This window comes from Jaculus jaculus, chromosome 18 (assembly GCF_020740685.1).
Source record: "Jaculus jaculus isolate mJacJac1 chromosome 18, mJacJac1.mat.Y.cur, whole genome shotgun sequence".
NCBI classification, from domain to species: Eukaryota; Metazoa; Chordata; class Mammalia; order Rodentia; family Dipodidae; genus Jaculus; species Jaculus jaculus.
The window spans coordinates 13,001,639-13,023,239 of NC_059119.1; the positions used below are offsets into that span (position 1 = coordinate 13,001,639).

A 21,601-nucleotide genomic window follows, 5' to 3' on the forward strand; every position below is an offset into this window, starting at 1 on the left:
TTGCTGCTTCCTCGTGCCTGCCTGTGCCCTTTTCCCGTCCTGCTGTGGCCCCCATGCAGCCACACAGGCACCTCGAAGGTGGCAGGTAGAGGAGGGCACTTGGCAGGCCAGACTGCGGTGCCCAGGGGCGGCTGAGAGGCAGGCATGGCTGTCACTGGGTAGGATCGCCCTCCAGCGGTAGCCCCGGGCCTCTGTCCTACCCCAAGACAGCGGCCCTGAAAGGGCGGTTTCGGCAGGGGACTTCCATAGGGACATGAAGTTAAGAGTTACCATTGATGAATTTCCCATGTTATCACAGAGTCCTGTGATTGGTGCACGCATAGAAGGCTGGTGAGAGAGAGAGAGAGAGAGAGAGAGAGAGAGAGAGTCAGGAGGCCATGCTCAGTACTTCTTGCGTCGCATACCGAGTGTATGGCCCTATAGCTGGACCCCTGCCCACGTGAGTTACTGCATTTTCACTTGTCCCTGCTGGATCTCCCTCACAGGATTGAGAACTGGTGACCAGCCATCCCCATTTTAGCTCTCAAAGTTCCATATTTTGGGGTCCTCCTCAAACCCATAAGCTGGTCTCCCAGGGACAATGTCCCATCATCTCTGATTCAGACCCGAGACTGGACCCACACACCAGAACGCAGAAGAGAAAGGAACCGCAGGGCCGTGAGTCCCATGCTGGGTCTCTGCGGCTGGGGCTCGTCCCTGCACCTACCCTTAATACACACTCCCAGGAAGGAAATGACGGCTCTCCGGTATTCTTACCCCAAAGTGTCAGCTGCCAATCAGATTGAATTAGATTTCATGGGGGTTTTGCAATACATGGAATTCACCAGCAAATTACTCCTAAAGAGGGGAAAAAATCAATCATCTGGAGCAAAGATAAGCTGAAGGCAAGGCAGCCTTGGATGGATCCGGTGTGTTTGGAATCCAACAGATAACCTGGGGAAGAGGAGGGACAAAACTGGGAGAGGGGGAGAAATACAGAAAACTGTACCAAGGGGGAAAGGGAGAAGAGAGGGACCCAGGAGGGGAAGAGAGGATGGCTTAGTCTAATATTTATTTATTTGAGAGAGAGAATGGGCACACCAGGGCCTCTAGCTATTGCAGGAAAACTCTGGATGCATGCTCTACCTGTGCATCTGGCTTACTTGGGAACTGGGGAATTGAACCTGGGTCCTTGCTTCACAGGCAAGCGCCTTAACTGCTAAGCCATCTCTCCAGCCCTGTTTTTTTTTCTCTTTTTTTTAAATCTGTGTGCATGTGAGTTCATGCGTGTGAGTGCAGGTGCACGCATGGGGGTCAGAGGTCACTCTTGAATGTGGGTGCTCACCTTTCATCTTGTTTAAGAGTTTTGCTACCTGCATGTGACAGGCTACCCAGCTGGTGAGATTCCAGGGTTTCTCCTGTGTCTGCCTCCCGTCTCACCATAGGTGTGCTTCGGGATTATAGACACTTACCCTACCATGTCTGGTCCACCCCTGACCCCCACAGGGTCTCACTCTAGCCCAGGCTGACCTGGAACCAGGAACTCCTCCTATAGTCTCAGGCTGGCCTTGAGCTCACGGCCATCCTCTCACCGCCTCCTTCTGAGTGCTGGGATTAAAGGCGTGCGCCACCACGTCCGGCCTGGCCGTGTCTGGTTTTATATGGATTCTGGGGAATCCAAGTTCAGGATGTCAAGCTTTCAGCACAAGTGCTTTTCTGTACCAAGCCATCTCCCATCTCTCAGCCCTCCATCTGGATTTTTCACAACTGTCATAGAGTGGGGCACCGTGGGGGGAGGGGTTATCAAAACAACAACTATCTTACCTCACTATTGAGGTCTGGGGAGTCCAGGATTAAGGCACTGGCTGATTAGGTATCTGGCGACAGCCACTTCCTGGTTCATAGAAGGCCGTCTTCGCCCTGCATCTTCACATAGCAGAGGCACAAGTCACTTGGGGTTCCTTTTAGGAGGGCTCAGAACCGAGTCTCCTTCCAAGGGCCACCTCCTTGGAGATCAGGATGCTTAGCATGGGAAAAGGGTGGGGGCTTGTGGAATCTATAGCACAGGAGAAGAGATAAGCCAAGGAGGTGCAAAGAGAGAGACAGGGAACACAGTGGAAGGAGAAGGGGCTGAGGGGCAGGAGAGAGTGCTCCGCTTGGAGGGGTGAGAAGCGGTGCGGAGACGCGAGTGTTCGTGGATCCTGGGAGAAGAGCCCAGGGCAAGCTTCCCACGTTCGCAGATCAAGAAACTGAGGTAGAGGAAAGGGGTCTCCCCAGCCACGCAGCGATGAGTAGCTCCTGGGAAAACAGGTTACTGACTCCGAGCCCAAGTGTTCAAAGAGCCCAAACCCTGGAGGAACAGGAAGGAGGGTCTTGGGATAGAAGTCAGAAGCGAGAGCTGCAGTCTTCTGGCTGGATAGAGACACGGTCCCTGAGCCTCTGGTGGCCGGGCACACCTGAGATGCAGGGGAGGGGCCAGCAGGGACAAGCGACTGACCGTGGGAGAACAGCGTCGCTGCAGAGCTGGAGGGAGTCAGAGATGGACACAGTGACCTCCACAGGGCTCCTGCACGGCCTGCTGGACAGACTCTGACATCCAGAAGGATGGCCTGGGTGCTTTGGGCGTAGGACAGTAGCCCGGGAAGCAGGTGGGGGACAGAGCGCCGAGGCCCTTGGGTGCCGGGCTGGGAGGGAGAAGCGGTCAACTCTGAGGGAGGAAAGTGGGGGGGGGCAGACGTCTCCCTGCCAAGGCCGCCTCACCATGTCTGATTGGGGTTAATTAAGCGCGAGGATGGACAGAGGAGCGATAAAGACCACATTTTCGTGGGCTTTGATTTTCTGCCACTCAACAACAGAAAAGCACCGTAGAGGAGGAGGGAGACCTACCGCCTTCCGGGGCGCGGGCGGAGAGTCCCTTCACCCTGCCCACATCCAGCCTAGGCCTTCCTGTGACTATCCTTCTTGTTGTCCCTGGACAAGGTCACAAACCAGCCACACCCTGAGGGTCTCCTCCCCTCCCCTAGGCCTTCTGGAATAATGAAGATGGCTCTTCTGTATTGAGATTTTTTAAATATATATATTATTATTATTTATTAGAGAGAGGGAGAGAGAAAGAAAAAGAAAGAGAGAGAATGGGCACACCACGGTCTCCAGCCACTGCAAACAAACTCCAGACACATGCACCACTTTGTGCATCTGGCTTAAGTGGGTACTGAAGAATCAAACCTGGTTTCTTAGGCTTCTCCAGGCAAGTGCCCTAAACCACTCAGCCAGCTCTCCAGCCCAGTATTGAGCTTTTACTCTGTCCAGACACCTGACTGGGATTTCACAGCTTACCCCCAGTAATACATCCAGTGGGCAACATTCTCCCTCTTTTGCAGATGAGCAAACCGAGGCTTAAAGAGGTCCAGTAAGGGCTGGGGAAATGGCTCAGTGCTTGACAAGTGCTCACTGCACAAGCCTGAAGGCCAGGGTTCAGATTTCCATAACCCATTAAAGCTGGACGCAAATATCCCAGTGCGCCTCGTCACAATGGGAGGAGGCGTCAGGAGAATCCCAACGCCAACTAGTGTGGCCTTCCTGGCAGCAAAACAAGGTGGAAGGAGAGGACGGACGGACACTTGACCTTGGCCTCTTTAGCGCCACCTGTGCCCTGTGGCACACGCACACACAGAAGCAAAACCATTTGCGTGGCAACCACAGATCCAAAGAGGGAGTGTCTGAGTGTGGCTGCAGCTCTAGCTCTTGCTGGGTGAGCTTTTAAAATTTATTTGTTAGAGAGAGGCAGAGAGGAAGGAAGAGAGAGACACACACACCAGGGCCTCCAGCCACTGCAAAGAACTCTAGACGCATGCGCCACCTTGTGCATCTGGCTTATGTGGGTCCTGGGGAATCGAACCTGGGTCCTTGGGCTTCTCAGGCAAGGGCCTTAACCACTAAGCAATCTCTCCAGCCTGCTGGGTGAGTTTTAATTACCATGAAAGTTCAAACGACAGCCCTTAGACTCGTGGTCACCAGGCTCTTCCCTGGCAGGCTTGAGTTTTTGGACCTTTTCTAGAGGGTTGGCACTGACTCTATAGGCCCTCCCTGGCGCGAACTAAAGGGCTCCCACCAGCCCACTGAGCTCCCTGGGGGCCTTGCGTGGACTCTGCCTCTCTGTTGCACATAACATCCTCCGGCCTCATCCCTCCAACCTAAAAGTGGCCTTGGTTTTTGCTGCCCTAGTCTACCCTGGTCACATGACCCTGATCCTTCTTTGGAGAGGAACTAAGGCTTTCACCCGCCCCCCCCCCCAGGGGCACAGTATAGTTCCTGGGGAGGGTGATGACCCCCAGCATTTGTGGTACAAAGGGAAGAGCTCACGAGGCCCCGTCTTTCTGGAGCCTCTTGTCTCGGGCCAGAGAGTATGGTCAAGACAGGGCCAGAGCACCACACGAGCTCCTTCACAGGTGGAGAAACTGAGGCTCCAGAGTAGAAGCCAGCCGCCCAGGTTCACCACGGGGAAGGAACTGAGCCTGGTGTCCTGCTGTCCTTGTATGACACCACCAGGCCACTGGCCGGGGCACCACCCCGGAGCACAACAGAGAGCGGGCCCACCACGATGCCACCATAGGGTATGAAGGCTTGCCATGGCAGGGGGTGGAGGGGACGCGTCTGCAGGCACAGAGGGTACTCAGGCCTTCCTCACTCTAGGAGACCTGCAGGGGGAAGGGACTTCAGGGAGATGTTAAAGGAACCCCACCCAACCCACATTCAGGCCCCTGTGCCATCCCCATGAGGAACGCTTAGGAGCTGGCATTTCCAAAATGCACCATAACTCTCCACAAAGGGCTGAGAGCAGTCCAGGGGACTCGGCGGGCCCAGGCAGGCCTGTAGGAGCCTCAGAGGTCCAAAAGGAGGGAGGGAGGGCAAGGCCCATCCTGGCCCTGGCCTCCCTCTACCTCCAGGAGCTGCAGGTGGGAGAGCCAGGTTACGGGAGCTGGCCAGGCAGCCCCTTCTGGCAGCAGTCAGATAAGGGGCTACCCTCTGTGGGGAGGGGGTCCCCCGCAAAGGCTGCAGATACCAGGAGCGATTGGGAATGGAAGGCGGGGAGCCAAGAGCAACCCATGTGTGTGCCCACCCTCCCAACAAATAAAGAAAAGCCTAGCCTCGGTGAGGTCCCCAGCCAGTAGCTGAGGCTCCCCAAGCCGGCTGTAGCTCAGCTGGGGGGGGGGGGCTCAGTCCCACCAATCAGCTTTCTCATCGCCCGCCCAGCGGGAGCAGAATTTAATCCCCGGGCTCCTCTCTCCACACTCCGAGCTCCTTTTGATGTCCTGTTTATCTCCTTTTCCGACAAAATCGCCCCTCCACTGCTCTGGAAGCACCATGTTGACAGCCCCCTTCCACTGCCTGGCCTGAGCCCACCCTCCCCACGCCCACACCATTTCCTTGGTGCAACTTGTGACGTGGGAGAGGGGACAGCCGCACTTCCGCATGCCAGCTCAGAGCAGGGAGACTGGAAGGCCCAGCCGCGGGTTAAGAGCTCACACTCAGCAAGTGAGGGGACAGACCTGTGTTCAAATCCTTCCTGGAGAGCTGGAGATGTGGCTCGGTGGTTAAAGGCACTTGCTTGCAAAGCCTGAATTGCCCAGGTTCTGTTCCCCAGTACTCACACAAAGCCAGATGCAACATCCTTCCCAGGCAGCTGTGTAACTTGGACAGATACCCTCTCTGGCCTCGGTGTCCATCTCGGTCAAAGGGGCGGACTAAACCGGGCGTGGTGGCGCACACCTTTAATCCCAGCACTCGGGAGGCAGAGGTAGGAGGATCGCCGTGAGTTCGATTTCACCCTGAGACTACATAGTGAATTCTAGGTCAGCCTGAGCTACAGTGAGACTCTACCTCGAAAAACCAAAAAAACAAAGGGGGGGCGTGGACTAATATGCTAATGCCACAGGGCCAGGAGACAAGATCTCTGATCTCTAAGGGGTGACTGATGACCAGAAGCCATATCCCTAAGTAAAAGGGGGGCTCCAAGGCAGGGCTGTGGTTAATGGGGTTTGCATTGACTTAGCCTTAGCCAGTGGAGTGCTCTCTCTCATATCTCCTCATCCCAGGGACTGACAGTGATAAACCAGATCTAGGAAGAAACTTGCCCTCTGCAAGAGGCAGAGTGAGCATCTTTAGAGGTGACCCTGGGGGTATGTGTGTGTGTGTGTGTGTGTGTGTGTGTGTGTGTGTGTGTGTGTCTGTGTGGGGGGGGCAGGGAGAGGGGCTTCCTCAGGACAACAGCACATAGGGTCTGGTGACTGCAAGGTCAGGCCTGGAGCACACATTCAGCTCCTGGGAGGCAGGGAGGATCTAGGGAGAAGAGAGGAGGAAGGGACAGGCGACATTCATTGAGACCCACAAAGCTCTGCTCGAGGGACCAGAGGCTCTTGCATCACCAGGCGCTAACCTGGGCTCTACAGAGCTCACACACCCTCCCAGGGGATGCGCTAGTTCCCGTGGTGGACCTCAGCAACTGGCATGGCCCCATCTCCATGTGGTCACCTTCTCTGTGTCTCAGGCTCCCTTTTTCCCTATCCCATAGCCCAGAGCATTACATGAAATTTAAAAAAGAAGAGCTAGCCGGGCATGGTGGCACAAGCCTTTAATCCCAGTACAGAAGCAGGGAAGCAGAGGTAGGTGGATTGCCATGAGTTCGAGGCCACCTGAGACTACATGGTGAGTTCCAGGGCAGCCTGGGTTAGAATGAGACCCTACCTTGAAAGAACAAAAAATTTAAAAAAATAAAAAGGAAGAGAGAAGACCAGCTAGCTTAGGCATCTTCTCTGTGTCACCTATCTGTCCAAAGGTGGGCTGCTCTCCTCTGCTCTGCTCTGCTCTGCCCTCCCCACCATGACGGACAAGAGCCTTCCGAAACAGTGAGCCAAAATAAAGCCTGCCTCCCTCGAGTTGTTTCTGTCAGGCATTTTGTCACAGTGACAAGATGGTAGCCATATTGTCCGTCACACGGCTCGTGTGTTCCTTACTGTGCTCGCACACTGCAGTGGGGGAACGCTCCCTCAGACCTGAACCCCACTTCCTGCATCCTGTGAGGGCGGGTGCAGTAGCCCGGGCTTCTACCCTCCACCCTCCAGCCTGCGCCACCCAGGGCAGCTCACTCGGCTTCTCTGTGGCCCTTGGGAAGAGAAGCCTGTGAGGAAACGAGCAGTGGGCCATTGCCTCCTGCACAGCCATGGCGTGTCCAGGCTGGAGGTGGGTATACACCTGTGATGACACTCTAAAGGTCCACAAAGGGGCCGGAGCCATGCGACAGGGGCACCCTGCAGCCTTTCAGACAAGCGAGGCAATCCTCGCCTTTTTCAAAACTTTTATTTTATTTTTGTTTGTTTCTTTTATTTATTTATTTGAGAATGACAGAGAGAGAGAGAGAGGCAGAGAGAGAGAGAGTGAAAGAAATTGGCCCACCAGGGCCTCCAGCCACTGCAAACGAAATCCAGACGCGTGCATCTGGCTAACGTGGGTCCTGAAGAATCGAGCCTCGAACCAGTGTCCTTAGGCTTCATAGGCATTTGCTTAACCGCTAAGCCATCTCTCCAGCCCAATCCTCGCCTTTTTCAAGTGTTTAGAGCCTATGCCTGGCAGCAGGCGCTCGGTAACGTGTGCTGTTGGCTGCTGCTCTTGTCGGCAAGAGCATCTCTGTGTATGGTTCACACATGCTGAGACGGAGTAAGCGGAAAAAACCCGACACAGCAACGCGCCTCGTGTATTCCTGCTCACGTGAAAGGGGAAGGCAGCATTAATGTGCACAGACAGATGCACACGTGGCGTGGGTTTCCTGAGATAGCGACCTGAGAAGGGGCTGACGTGGCCACCTCTGGGGAGGGAGACGTAAGGTGTGCCTTTTCCTGTTTTGAGCTATGGGAAGATTTCTGGTGTCTGCTTAACAGGTCTCTGGTATGAACTGTTTTTGGTGGTGGTGGTTTTTTTTGTTGTTGTTGTTTTTTTGTTTTTGTTTCTAATTTATGAGAGAGAGAGAAATCGGCCCACCAGGGCCTTAGCCACTGCAGGTGAACTCCAGGCACATGCACCACCTTGTGCACATTTATCACCTTGTACATCCGGCTTACATGGGTTTTGGGGCATCGAACCTGGGTCCTTAGGCTTCGCAGGCAAATGCCTTAACCACTAAGCCATCTCTCCAGCCCACGTGAATTTTTAAATTTTTATTTATTGATTTTATTGATTTTGTTTGTTTGTTTTATAAAGAAAAGGTTGTATTCATACTCCATCACTCCCAGCCCAGTTCTGCTCAGGGTCCTTCTTTGGTGGGATTATTGGTATTTATTGTGGGGATCAAGAGGCCTCAGTCTCTGGGTGGGTGGTATTCCTGCCCATTCCAAGGCTCTTATTATCTTTCCACCCCCTCTTCCACAACAACTTTTAAAACTTGCATTTATTTATTTATGTATTTATTTACGAGGACGGGGAGACACAGGTAAGAGAGAGAAGGAGTGTACCAGGACGTCTAGCCACTGCAAAAGAACCCTACCTAGCGCATCTGGCTTTACGTGGGGCCTGGAGAAATCAAACCTGATCCCTTAGGTTTTGTTTTGCAGGCAGGTGCCTTGACTGCTGCGCCATCTCTCCAGCCCCTATATTGATTTTTCTTTTAAGTATTAAGAAAATGAAGAGATGGTGGTGATTGGGGTTGTGTCCTGCAGGGGTTTTATTCAGGCTTCTGGGAATGGAACAGCGGTACGCAAGGCATGGCCCCTCACCTCCCAGTTCACCCAGTTCACTCCAGAGCCTGGGCAGGAGGAGGAACAGGAAGAAGGATCTGTCCTGAGACCCCACCACCTGTAAACCCCCCCCCACCACCACCAGCCTATCCCTATTCTGTACCTTACGGCACCCAGATCTCAACTATGGCTCCTGAGGCAACAGGGGACTTCTCGTCGAGCATAGGCCAGGGTCCTGGGTCCCTTTCACCCCCCCTTCTTTACCCTGATCCACGATTCACTGTCTTTTTTCTTTGATTCCTTCCTCTCCACCTGTGTGGCTCCTTTTTTCGGCTTCTTCCTGTCTCCGCCTCTTTGACTGACTGCTCCCACTGACAGAACTTGGTAAGTGAATCGCAAAGGGCAGGGTGGGCTTGGGGTGGGGGAGGGCATGCTGGGCACAGTGGACAGGGGGCTTCCTCTGTGGGCACAGCCCAGATAGCTCCATACTCTGGGAACTGCGGACACCTCGGTTGAGGGACCAGGGTACCAGGGAGAGAAAGAGGTACTGGCATCACCTGTTCAGAGCTGTCACACTCCATTGCTTTTGGCTATTAGTGCCCCTTCGGGCATTTAATTGGTCCCCTCCATGTGATGGAACAGATCCCACGCCAGAGAGAACTGACAGGTCTGCAGCCCGAGACGCCCAGACAGGAGAAATGCTGTCCTCACAGCCCCCCAGGGAGTTGCTCTGGCCTGGGGACTCAGGAGCCCCTGACCTGCCCGGAGCCCCAGGATGGGTAGGAGGGGGATGTCTGTCTCCTTGTCCTATTCACAGCCCCTGTGCCAGGGATGGGCATGCTTTGCCCCAGGGTCTGGGAACAGAAGAATGCAATAAGCACCCGGGTTGCCAGTTCAGGGAAGTGGAGAGACTGGTGGGCAGAGCCGACAGCTATGTGGGGCATGAGGGGCCAGATCCACAGGGCTTCCTCAAGGCTGCGTCCTCAGGATGGACCAAGTCGGCTCTGCCAAGAAGGTTCTGGGACCCAGAGGTGGCTGGTGGCCCCTTCACCCCAGTGGAAGCCTCCCACTGGTGGCCCCCAAGAGAAAGTATTACCTGCACGGTGGCTAAACACTGAAAAGCGGGGTGCACAGTGGTGAGACTGTGTCACCCAGTAATGACAGCCCAAATTGGTAGCTCACTGGGCATCTATAGAAGGATACACCCGGCTGGGTACTTACACCAGGCCTCGTGCGGGCTGGTGGGGAGCGTGGGAGTGAACTTACCATGAGGCAGGCGAGGCCAGAAGAGTCGGGTTCATCACGCCTCATCTCCTCTATGAGCCTTGGTTCTGTCCCCTGAGCTAGGAACACGGCGGTGCTCTGATGGTCCCCTGGGTCACAGCTGGGGTAGAACCATGAGAAACTGAGCCAGAGGGAGATCCCCACTACCTTGAACCCCAGGCAGCAGACTTGGGCTGTGGGTTGCAGCGGAGCCTGTATGGTATGGTGACACTGAGCTCCAGGGTATGGGGCACACAGTGGTCCACTTTGCCACCAGGATCCTAGGTTGTGTTCTCGTCATGCGGAAGCCCACCGGTGTCTCCCCGAGAGCGCGTCCTTCCTGTTCTCTCCTGCCTCGGCCCACTGCGGCCGCTGATCTGCTTCTCTTTCCTCGCCACCTTTTCACCTCCCCCTCTTGCTTCCTCCACCCTCCCCTGGGTCTTATGCTGACAGTTCCCTCTCCCCAGCTGAGGTCCCTTGGCCAAGAAAAAAGGGACCCGGAGATGAGACATAAGGTAGACGTGGGAAGAGACACAGTGCATGTGACTGGATGTCACAGCCAGGGGGGACTCACTAGGCCTAGACCTAGAAGTGGGGACCTAAAGCCAGCCAGCCTCCCCCAGGTGAGGTCAGGATCTTCCCGGGCCCCCGCACCTCTTCCATCGCCCCAGAAGGCAGCGTAACTGACCGCCAGCGTCCTCCGTTCCTCCAGCCCAGCTCTGAGCTCCGAGCCCTGGGGCCCCTGGCCTCCCGCTACGCTCTTACTGACTGACTTCTTCACTCTTGCCAGGGCCTGAACAGCATGTTCGAGGTGTACTTGGTGGGCAACAACTCCCACCACTTCATCATCTCCCCCACTTCCGTCCAAGGCAAAGCTGATATCCGCGTGCGGGTGGCAATCCCCCTGGACTACGAGACTGTGGACCGCTACAACTTTGATGTAAGCCCCCGTAGGCCATCTGCACGGGTCACGTGGGGGACTGTCAGGGAAGGCCGGACACCATCCCTTTAAATCTCACCCCCAAGCTTTCCCCATCTCCCTAGGCATCTGACCCAAAGAAGCCACTGAGGGATGACAGGAGGTAGGCAATACCTTCCCTTCTCGAGAAGGACAAGGATATGCCCAGGAATGGGAGAAAGTCCCCGGTAGCCTCTGTGGTCCATGATGCCAGCCCAGTCCTTCCCCCACCCCCACATACACTGTTCCTACCCCCCCCCCCAGCAGAAATCAGTGGCCACCAGCGAAGGTACAAGGAGGTCACACAGGGCTGAGGGCTCCAGGGACATACGGGAGCTTACCTAGCCCTTCCCTGCTCCCCCAGCTCTTTGCCAACGAGAGCATTCTCGACCACGTGGGCTATGCCAAGGTGAAGATCACCCTCATCAATGAGAATGACAACCGGCCCATCTTCAGCCAGCCCCTGTACAACATCAGCCTGTACGAGAATGTCACTGTGGGGACCTCCGTGCTGACGGTCTTGGTGAGTCCTTGGCATCCACAGGGGCCGCTGAGCTCAGAGTGTGTGTTGGTCAGTGGATTCGCAGATCTCACCTCTCTGGAATCGAGCTTCTTGCCACAGGAGCCAGCCTAGAAGGCAGGGAGAATGGGCAGGGACCTTGGCGTTGAAGCAGTTACCCTCTCATTCATAGGACAAAACACCCGACCAAAAGCAGCTTCTGGGAGGAAAGGGTTTATTTCCAGTTACAGTTTTAAGAGCAAGTTTCATCATAGCAGGAGAAAGCATGGCTGAGCAGACGGACAGAGCATCACATCTTATCACATGAGCTAAGAAGCAGCAGCAAGAGTGAACAAGCTATGCTGCCAAGGCGGGCTGAATTATAAAGTCCCAATGCCCAACCCCCAGGGACATACCTCCTCCAGCAAGCTTCCATCTCCTAAAGGCTCTATGGGCTGAGGATGACGTGTGAGGCTTAGTTGCAAACACACAAGGCTACGGGGGGGCACCAGTACCACCAGGCTTACCTCTCACCAGTTTGTCAACCCTAGCGGAGGAAAGAATTCATTTTCCACAACCCTAGCCAATGTTCCAGGACAGATTCTCAGCACTCTGGGCCATCTTGGAAACACTTGTCATGATGCCAACATGCCAGGGATGGGTCACACTTCTCCAGATAGGGTGAAGAGCTGGTGGCGGGCCGTATGCGGGTCCCAGGGGCTGGAACTGGGGAAGAGGCGTCTATCATCAAATCAGATTCAACGCCAAGCACATCAGCACAGTAGATGTTGTTACCCAAGCTCAAGGTCTGACCCCACTCATAGGCGCTCAGTAAATGTGAAGGAATTTAAAGTCACTGCAGATCTCTCCCTGTGCGTGGGAGGCCTGCCGTCCTTGCCACCATGTCTTGCTCCAAGCTGATGTCGCCTGCCATAGCGGGGTGGGGAGGGGCCCTGCTCTGAAGTGTGTTTACTCTGCAGACAGATGGTGCTGCGCCCCAGGCCCTTCCCATCTGACAGTTATTAATATTTCAAGCAGATGTTCAGCTAGTCAGGCCATCAGACAGAAACAGTTAAGTTGGCTGCGGCTGTTCGTCTCATCTCCTGCTCTGCAGCCTGGGGCACCCCCATCTTCTTCACCATGGGGCCCCAGCAATACCTCACCTGACGCCTCAGGCTCCCGCGCCCTCTCCTCTCGCACTTCCCCTGGGCCCAGCCAGACAGCACGTGCCAGAGACTCCTGCCTCTGGGCCCAGGAGCATATGTGATCTCCCCATCACCCAGGGATGTCACAAGGGAGGACACTGAGGAGCCTGCACCTCAGAAGCCAGGCAGGGGATGAAGGCCAACACCCTCCCTCCCTAGTAATCGGAGAGCGCCTGGCAAAGGGGTCTCGTGCAGGATCCAGGTCGGGGGGGCGGGGGGCACGGCTCTCAGGGCAGTCTTTACTGGGGCCTGGTCTCACTTTGCAGTTGGCATTACTGTAGCTGGGGAAAGAGTTGGGGACACCCATTGAGAAGTGAGCTGGGGCATGCATGCCCCACCTGGTGGTGCCAAGGACAGACGTGTGGGAGCGGTCTCGGGTGGGGCTGGCCCTGGAAGCAGCCTCTGGTGGACACGGACGAGCCGCTCATGCTGGCCTTCATCCAGAGCTGCAGCAGGCCCTGGGCCCTCCACGGAACCACGTGGCCTTGCCTCTAGTCTCGCTCGTGGCCTGTGTTCTTTCCATGTTAGGAGACAAGCCTGGGTCTCCCTAGGGTTTGTGAAGAGGCTCTGGCTGGGCATGGACATTGAATTCAGCTCTGGTTTCCATCTTCCCTCATCCCAGCCTCCCTTCCTTCCTCTCATCCCCCACTCCGGGTCTATGGAACCATGGAAGCCATGGGTAGGAGGGAGCTTTTTCACCTGGTGACCATCGTTGAAGGCAGGACTGAGCACTACCGTCTCCTATGCCTGTCTTTCCTAGCCTTCATATTCTTTTTTTTTAAAAAAAAAAATTATTTATTTATTTATTTGAGAGCGACAGACACAGAGAGAAAGACAGATAGAGGGAGAGAGAGAGAATGGGCGCGCCAGGGCCTTCCAGCCTCTGCAAACGAACTCCAGACTCGTGTTCCCCCTTGTGCATCTGGTTAACGTGGGACCTGGGGAACCGAGCCTCGAACCGGGGTCCTTAGGCTTCACAGGCAAGCGCTTAACCGCTAAGCCATCTCCCCAGCCCCCTAGCCTTCATCTTCTTATCTGCAAAATGGGCGTTGCACCTCCCAAGGTGGGGGACAGAGGATGCGACCCTATGCCCGGATGACTTCCACCCAGCATCGTTTCCCCATCTTCCCCAGATGCTCACCAGAGCCTGGCAGGTAGCAAGTGTCCTGGCCAAGCCCCACGCCCTGGCCCCGCCCTGGCCTCCTTAGCCGTCCTCTATTTTCTGTCCAGGTCCTGTCCCCACTTCCTCCGCCGCAGAAGGGGCTGCAGTTATAGTTACGTGCTCAGGGACTGTGAAATTCCTTCTCCCTGACCTTTGCTGTAATGTTATTAAAATGTTTCATGGGCAGTTGTGCCAGGAAAAAAAAAATTATAAAGAAAAAGGGAGATGTTTTAATTGGCTCTAAAGGCTGGGCACGGCCTGCTGCACAGGGTTTCCCCAACCCCCAAACAGCACAGCCCTGTTTCTTTGGCTGGTCACCTGTGATGGGGAGGCGCTGGTGCGATAGTAGCCAGGGGAAGCAGGCTGTCACAGGCTAGACCTCTCACCTCCCTGTGCCTTTGCAACCGGGGATTTGGAGGTCTCTATAGGGCCCAATGCAACCAGGAGAGTGGCGACCTGGTGGTCACAGGGTGACCAAAGTTAGGATGCCTAGGTGGTGACGTGGATGTGCACAGAATAGGCAGCTTATATTCTTGTTATTATTGGCCTAAAGGACACTAATGGACTGGCTAGGGCAAGCCCAGGTCCGCCGCAGCGGGCCCTGCAGAAGCCACTGGGGACCAGGGGCGCTGCCCTGCTGTGACCCCACCGGAACGGTTCCCCCATGTCTTCCTGGACCCTTGGCCCCAGCAGAAGGGCTGTGACTCCACAGCCTCAGTGGATCGCCTGGCTTTATCAGCCACTGCGGTGGTGGGGTTGGGGCGTTAGGGAGCACGATGCTTGCTAGGAAAAAGATCCAGAAACCAGAGACCCAGGTTCAAGGCCTGCTGCTGGATGTGTCTGTGTCCACAGGCAGGTCCTGTCCCCGCCCCCAACCCCAGATTCTCGAATGTGCCATGGAGTTGATGGAGCAGTCATCCTATAATTGAGAGACAGGACCTCCCCAGCACAGAGGGTGTGAAAGCTGTGGTTTCTGGAGCTGTGACTGGAATCTTCATCCATCACAGAGGCCAATGTCGTCGTCCTCGCGGACCAGGGAGCTTGAGAGCAGCGGCCCTCATGTTTGGGTCTCCGGATGTCTGCCTGCCTGCCTTCCATGCCAGCTTCCTTGGGTTCTGGGTATCCTCACTTGGCACACTGACCGAGCTCTTGCCTGTGCCAGCCCTGGAACCCTACCACACAGGCTGTGGTCTCAAGGCACCAAATATAGGAGAGGGTTACGCAGATCTCTTGGAGGGAGGCAGACAGCAGGTGCTGCGAGGTGAGGTCTGGAGCCTGTGTGGCTGCTCAGGGAGCTGAACTTAGATGGTCCCTAAGGTGGCTTCTCCTGAAATTCTTCCTGTTGTTTGAGAAGGACCCCCGCGTGTTCCTGCTCTGCCCGGCCCTCCTGGTTGTAGGAGTTTCCTCGTTCTCCACTTCAGAACGACTCAGTGGCTCTCTGTGGCTTTTACCCACTCCTGCGTCCATCAGCACTTCTGTAAATGCCCACTTTGTGCCCACTCTGAGAAGGGGACCGTCTCTGTGTTCACACGTGAAATCGCCCAAATTCATCCACAGTCACGCTTGTGGATTCGATAGTCAGAAATATGGAAAGATTGTGGGGTCTGGTTGGGTATTCCACCAGCTGGGGGCCAGCCTGGGGGATTCATCTCCATGGTGGCTGTTATGTCCAGTTCTCGGCACCCCCAGTGACCACCAAGGAGAACCAAACACGTACGCAAGGACAAGGAGCTTTACTTCGGGCTTAAGCTCGGTCTCCTGACTTCACCAACGCAGTGGATCCGTGCAAGAGCCCCGAGCAGCGGGGGGTAGGGTTTTTATAGGGATTTGAACATAGAAGAAGAAGGGGACGGGTACATGATTGGTTGATTTAAACAGTAACTGCACTTGTACTCTTCTGATTGGCTTAGGATTTTGGCGGGCAGAGTTGGCGGGCTAAAAGTTGGCAGGCTGGGGCTAGGGGAATTGAACTTATCTATGACTACAGGAATGTGTGGCGTAATCGGTTTCCAGTAACTGTTAAACCCCCCCTTACCAGAAAATAAAAACTTAGACCTTGCCGGGAAACAGAAACTTAGGCCTACTGAGGACACTGAAGCCTGTCATGGCGTCCCTCTGGTTCCTGAGTCCTTCAGTGGCCTCTCTCTCCTGGTTCCTGGGCTACTCCAGCTGAAGGATGGGCTTAGCCAGATTGTCTCTTAGGTATCTCCTTGTGACCCCCTTATGGGTCAGAGGGTTCTGAGTAGCAGTGTCCCAGAGGAGGCCTCAAGAGAACCAGGTGGAAACTGAGGAGCTTTTTCTGACCTCTCCTCCGAGTCACCCAGCACCATTTTTGTTGGATACACAAGCCACAAAGGCAAGTCCAGATTCAAATGACCCCAGCTCCCAAGGAGAAAGACTAGCAAGGGACGAAGGCTCTCTGGAACTTTCTTCAATGGTGCTGAGGCCTGGGGCTGGGGTAAAGGTGCTTGTTCCACAAGCCTGCCAGCCAGAGTGCAGCTCCCCAGCACCCATGGAAAGCATTACTCCTGTGTGGGATGTGAGGGTTCGGGGGCGGGGGTTAGAGTTCCCATATCAGCAGGGTTCTGAGAGGAAGTCACAGCTCAGGGACTGCAAACAGCAAGCGCTCACTCCCAAACCTGTGAGAGACAGCGTCCCAGGCTGTCCTTGGCTCTCTAGAATCCTTTCTGGTGGCTTTGGTTCAACTTGATTCCATCCTTGTATAAAGCCGGTGACAGAAATTGCAACATGAATTATTAGTAAGTCTGAGAGATGCTAACACGGCCCAATGGGTACACCCCATCTGGATAGTTTAGCAAACCCTAAAAAGGACAGGCCGCGGTCAGCGTGGTGCTGTGGGCGGCAGCGGGTCTTCCCTACAAGGCGCCGGCCTCTCTCTTCCCAGCCTCGCCCCTCCCCCGCCCCTCCTGCCACCCCACACCGCTGGCATCTTAATTGATCTCATTGTTCTCAAGCCCCTAGAGACCTGAGACTCCAGCTGTGCTTAAACAGAACAAAATCTCTTCCAATTTCCCACCGTTTAAAAGAAAATTGAATTCTTTATCTGCAGCCTGGGGAGGGGAAGGGGAAAAGAGGAAGAGGGAGGAGGGAGGGAAGGAGAAAGAGAGAGAGAACATAACAGATCACACCCTGCTCCCAAGCTAACCTGGAAGCCTTTGTAGATAGCCTCCCCCATTTTGGGAGGGGAGTTCCCAAGGTTGTCCTTCTGGGTCCCTTTAGTCAACCCAAGGCTCTTGCCTAGTCTGCAGAGCGTGCATGCGTGTGCGCGTGCTTGTGTGTGCGTGCGTGTGTGTGTGTGTGTGTGTGTGTGTGTGTGTGTGTGTGTGTGTGTAGCTGGGGCGGGTGAGCAGCAGCTGGCAGTGATTGGCATGGGAAGTGAGTTCCTCTGGCTGTCAGGCCTCAGCGCTCCTGGCCTTAGTTTATCTCCTTAATCTAAATATCAGTCCTAACACTGAAATAGGTTGGAGCTCGAGGCGTTGGCAGATGCTAGGGAGAGTTGAGGATGGGGCGCAGGGCTGGACCTGTGGGCCGGGAAGCTGCAGGGTCAGCATTTGAGCCCCAAACTCCCTGTGGTCCTGCGCCTTGTGGGAGCGCGTTGCACGCATGTTGCACGCATGTTGCACGCATGTTGATTGCCGGCAGACTGACCTGAGGCCCATCGCTGCCCTGCCGGCTCTGCGGTGTCGCACAGCTTGTCCCAGGTGCCCCCGGGTTTCACCAGCCTCAATGGCGGCAGGCTCCGGCTGGTCCTCAGCCATTTGCCAGAAGCAAGTGGACACTCTGATAGCATCTAAGGCCTGATGATGGAGGCTGGGGGCTTAGTGACTCCTGGGCACGTTGTAGCATGTAACCATTGTACAGAAGAAACGAGGCGTGGGGCAGTAGGTAGCACACCCAGAACCCCCAGCTCCCGAAGGACCAAGCCGATTCTAACCCTTGTGTGACCCCGAGCCTCAACCTTCCTTCCTGTACTGATCATATCAGGAACATGAGCCCCGCCGTACCAAAATCCAGTGAGAGTGAAAGTGGCCCTGCCCTCAAGGTGACCTTGAGCGGGACCCTCAGTGTTGTCCTTACCTGGAAAACAAGAGGACTGCGCCCAGTGCTGTCCAAGCCCCCCTCCCCAGTGCTGACAGGTGACCGCCTGCCACTGGCCAGAACCCTCCTGCGCCTGGCTGTTGTTTCTGCTCAAGCAGTTGCTCAGAGGCCACCACGGAGCAAAGAGCAAGGAGCGTAGGACTGGAGGCAGCCGTGTGTGCGGCCAGAGCCTGAGCGAGTTCTGAAGGCTCCGAGGCCACCTGGGCCAGGTGCTAGGAAGGGTGCCTGCTTGGGCCGGGGAGATGGGAGTGTCACTGGCCAGGAGACCCACCAGGGCCACCCCTGAGTTTATTCAGAGAGCAGCTGGAAGAAAGGCTCTGGACAGCCGAGGGACGCACGGAGAGGCAGAAAAGCAGAGCTGGGCTGTGGGCACCGGGTGAGGGCGCCTGACTGTGCAGTCTCTGCCAGAGCCAGGGAGCCACGCGTCCCACTGACATGTCATTTCTGGAGCGGCTCAAAGTTCACATAGGCACTGGAGTGTTGGGTTTTTCCAATTTCTTTTCTATTTCCTTTTTTTAATTAAAAAATATATTAGTGGAGGGCATGGTGGTGCACGCCTTTAATCCCAGCGCTCGGGAGGCAGAGGTAGGAGGATCACCATGAGTTCGAGGCCATCCTGAGACTACATAGTGAATTCCTGGTCGGCCTGGACTAGAGTGAAACCCTACCTTCAAAAAAAAAAAAAGTTTTTTTGATGGCTTAGCAGTTAAGGCACTTGCCTGCAAAGCCTAAGGACAAATGTTAACTCTCCAGGTCCCACGTAAGCCAGACACATAAAGTGATGTAGTGCACAAGGTTGCACATGCTCACAAGGGGGCGCACATGTCTGGAGTTTGATTACAGTGTCTGAGGCCCTGATGCACCAATTCTCTCTCCCTCTCTCTTTCTCATGAAAAAAGGGCCAGTCTGTTGGGTTTGCCTTAATATATATAGGTTGGTTGGGGAGGGGCAGATTAAGAGAGAGAATGGGTACACCAAAGTCTGTATCCGCTGCAAGCAAACTCCGGATACATGAGCCACCATGGGCATCTGGCTTTATATGGGTACTGGGAAATCAAACCTGGGTCCTTTGGCTTTGGTGGCAAGTTCCTTAACCACTAACCCATCTCTCCAGCCCCCAATATTTTTTTTAAACCATGGTCTATAGCTGTTTCTTTTTTTTTTTTTTTAAATTTTTATTAACATTTTCCATGATTATAAAATATATCCCATGGTAATTCCCTCCCTCCCCACCCCCACACTTTCCCGTTTGAAATTCCATTCTCAATCATATTACCTCCCCATTACAATCATTGTAATTACATATATACAATATCAACCTATTAAGTATCCTCCTCCCTTCCTTTCTCCACCCTTTATGTCTCCTTTTCAACTTACTGGCCTCTGCTACTAAGTATTTTCATTCTCACACAGAAGCCCAGTCATCTGTAGCTAGGATCCCCATATGAGGGAGAACATGTGGCGCTTGGCTTTCTGGGCCTGGGTTACCTGACTTAGTATAATACTTTCCAGGTCCATCCATTTTTCTGCAAATTTCATAACTTCATTTTTCTTTACCGCTGAGTAGAACTCCATTGTATAAATGTACCACATCTTCATTATCCACTCATCTGTTGAGGGACATCTAGGCTGGTTCCATTTCCCAGCTATTATAAATTGAGCAGCAATAAACATGGTTGAGCATGTACTTCTAAGGAAATGAGATGAGTCCTTTGGATATATGCCTAGGAGTGCTATAGCTGGGTCATATGGTAGATCAATCTCTAGCTGCTTTAGGAACCTCCACACTGTTTTCCACAATGGCTGGACCAGATTGCATTCCCACCAGCAGTGCAGAAGGGTTCCTTTTTTTCCACATCCCCGCCAACATTTATGATCATTTGTTTTCATGATGGTGGCCAATCTGACAGGAGTGAGATGGAATCTCAATGTAGTTTTAATCTGCATTTCCCTGATGACTAGTGACGTAGAACATTTTTTTAGGTGCTTATATGCCATACGTATTTCTTCCTTTGAGAACTCTCTATTTAGCTCCTTAGCCCATTTTTTGATTGGCCTGTTTGATTCCTTATTAGTTAACTTTTTGAGTTCTTTGTATATCCTAGATATTAATCCTCTATCAGATATATAGCTGGCGAAGATTTTTTCCCATTCTGTAGGTTGCCTCTTTGCTTTTTTCACTGTGTCCTTTGCGGTGCAAAATCTTTGTAATTTCATTAGGTCCCAGTGGTTAATCTGTGGTTTTATTGCCTGAGCAATTGGGGTTGTATTCAGAAAGTCTTTGCCAAGACCAATATGTTGGAGGGTTTCCCCTACTTTTTCCTCTAGCAGTTTCAAAGTTTCCGGTCTGATGTTAAGGTCTTTAATCCATTTGGACTTAATTCTTGTGCATGGCGAGAGAGAAGAATCTATTTTCATCCTTCTGCAGATATTTATCCAGTTTTCAAAACACCATTTGCTGAAGAGGCTGTCTCTTCTCCAATGAGTATTTTTGGCATTTTTATCGAATATCAGGTGGCTATAGCTACATGGGCTTACATCTGGGTCCTCTATTCTGTTCCACTGATCTACATGTCTGTTTTTGTGCCAGTACCATGCTGTTTTTGTTACTATGGCTCTGTAGTATAGGTTAAAATCAGGTATGGTGATACCACCAGCCTCTTTTTTGTTGCTCAGTATTATTTTAGATATTCGAGGTTTTTTATGATTCCAAATGAATTTTTGGATTGTTTTTTCTATTTCCATGAAGAAAGCCTTTGGAATTTTGATAGGGATTGCATTAAATGTGTAGATTGCTTTAGGTAAGATTGCCATTTTCACGATATTGATTCTCCCAAGCCAGGAACAAGGGATGTTTCTCCACTTTCTAGTGTCTTCTGCAATTTCTCGCTTGAGTGTCTTAAAGTTCTCATTGTATAGATTCTTTGCTTCCTTAGTTAGGTTTATTCCAAGGTATTTTATTTTTTTTGATGCAATTGTGAATGGGAGTGATTCTCTGATTTCATCCTCTGTGTGTTTGTTGTTAGCATATATGAAGGCTACTGATTTCTGTGTATTTATTTTGTATCCTGCTACATTGCTGTAGGTTTTGATTAGCTCTAACAGCTTGCTAGTAGAGTCTTTAGGGTCCTTTATGTATAGAATCATGTCATCTGCAAATAATGATAACTTGATTTCTTCCTTTCCAATTTGTATCCCTTTTATGTGTGTCTCTTGCCTTATTGCTATGGCTAAGACTTCCAAAACTATATTAAATAGAAGTGGAGACAGTGGACACCCTTGTCTTGTTCCTGATTTTAGTGGAAAAGCTTCCAGTTTTTCCCCATTTAGTAATATGTTGGCTGTAGGCTTGTCATAAATAGCCTTTATTATATTGAGATATGTTCCTTCTATTCCCAGTCTCTGTAGGACTTTTATCATGAAGGGATGTTGGATTTTGTCAAATGCTTTCTCTGCATCTAATGAGATGATCATGTGATTTTTGTCCTTCAACCCATTTATGTAATGTATTACATTTATAGATTTGCGTATGTTGAACCATCCCTGCATCTCTGGGATAAAGCCTACTTGGTCAGGGTGAATGATCTTTTTGATATACTCTTGTATTCTGTTTGCCAATATTTTGTTGAGAATTTTTGCATCTATGTTCATGAGGGAGATTGGTCTGTAATTTTCTTTTTTGTTCTATCT

At 53.0% G+C, this 21,601-nt stretch overlaps 1 protein-coding gene across 1 annotated transcript in view; it reads left to right on the plus strand.

Moving 5' to 3' along the window:
- Positions 1 to 21,601, plus strand: part of Cdh23 (cadherin related 23) — a 402,602-nt gene that overhangs the window by 207,172 nt on the left and 173,829 nt on the right. Inside the window, exons 11-13 of the mRNA XM_045137514.1 lie at positions 9,084 to 9,089; positions 10,759 to 10,908; positions 11,291 to 11,449. Coding sequence (XP_044993449.1) covers positions 9,084 to 9,089; positions 10,759 to 10,908; positions 11,291 to 11,449 — 315 coding nt within the window. The remainder of the gene's footprint in view (positions 1 to 9,083; positions 9,090 to 10,758; positions 10,909 to 11,290; positions 11,450 to 21,601) is intronic.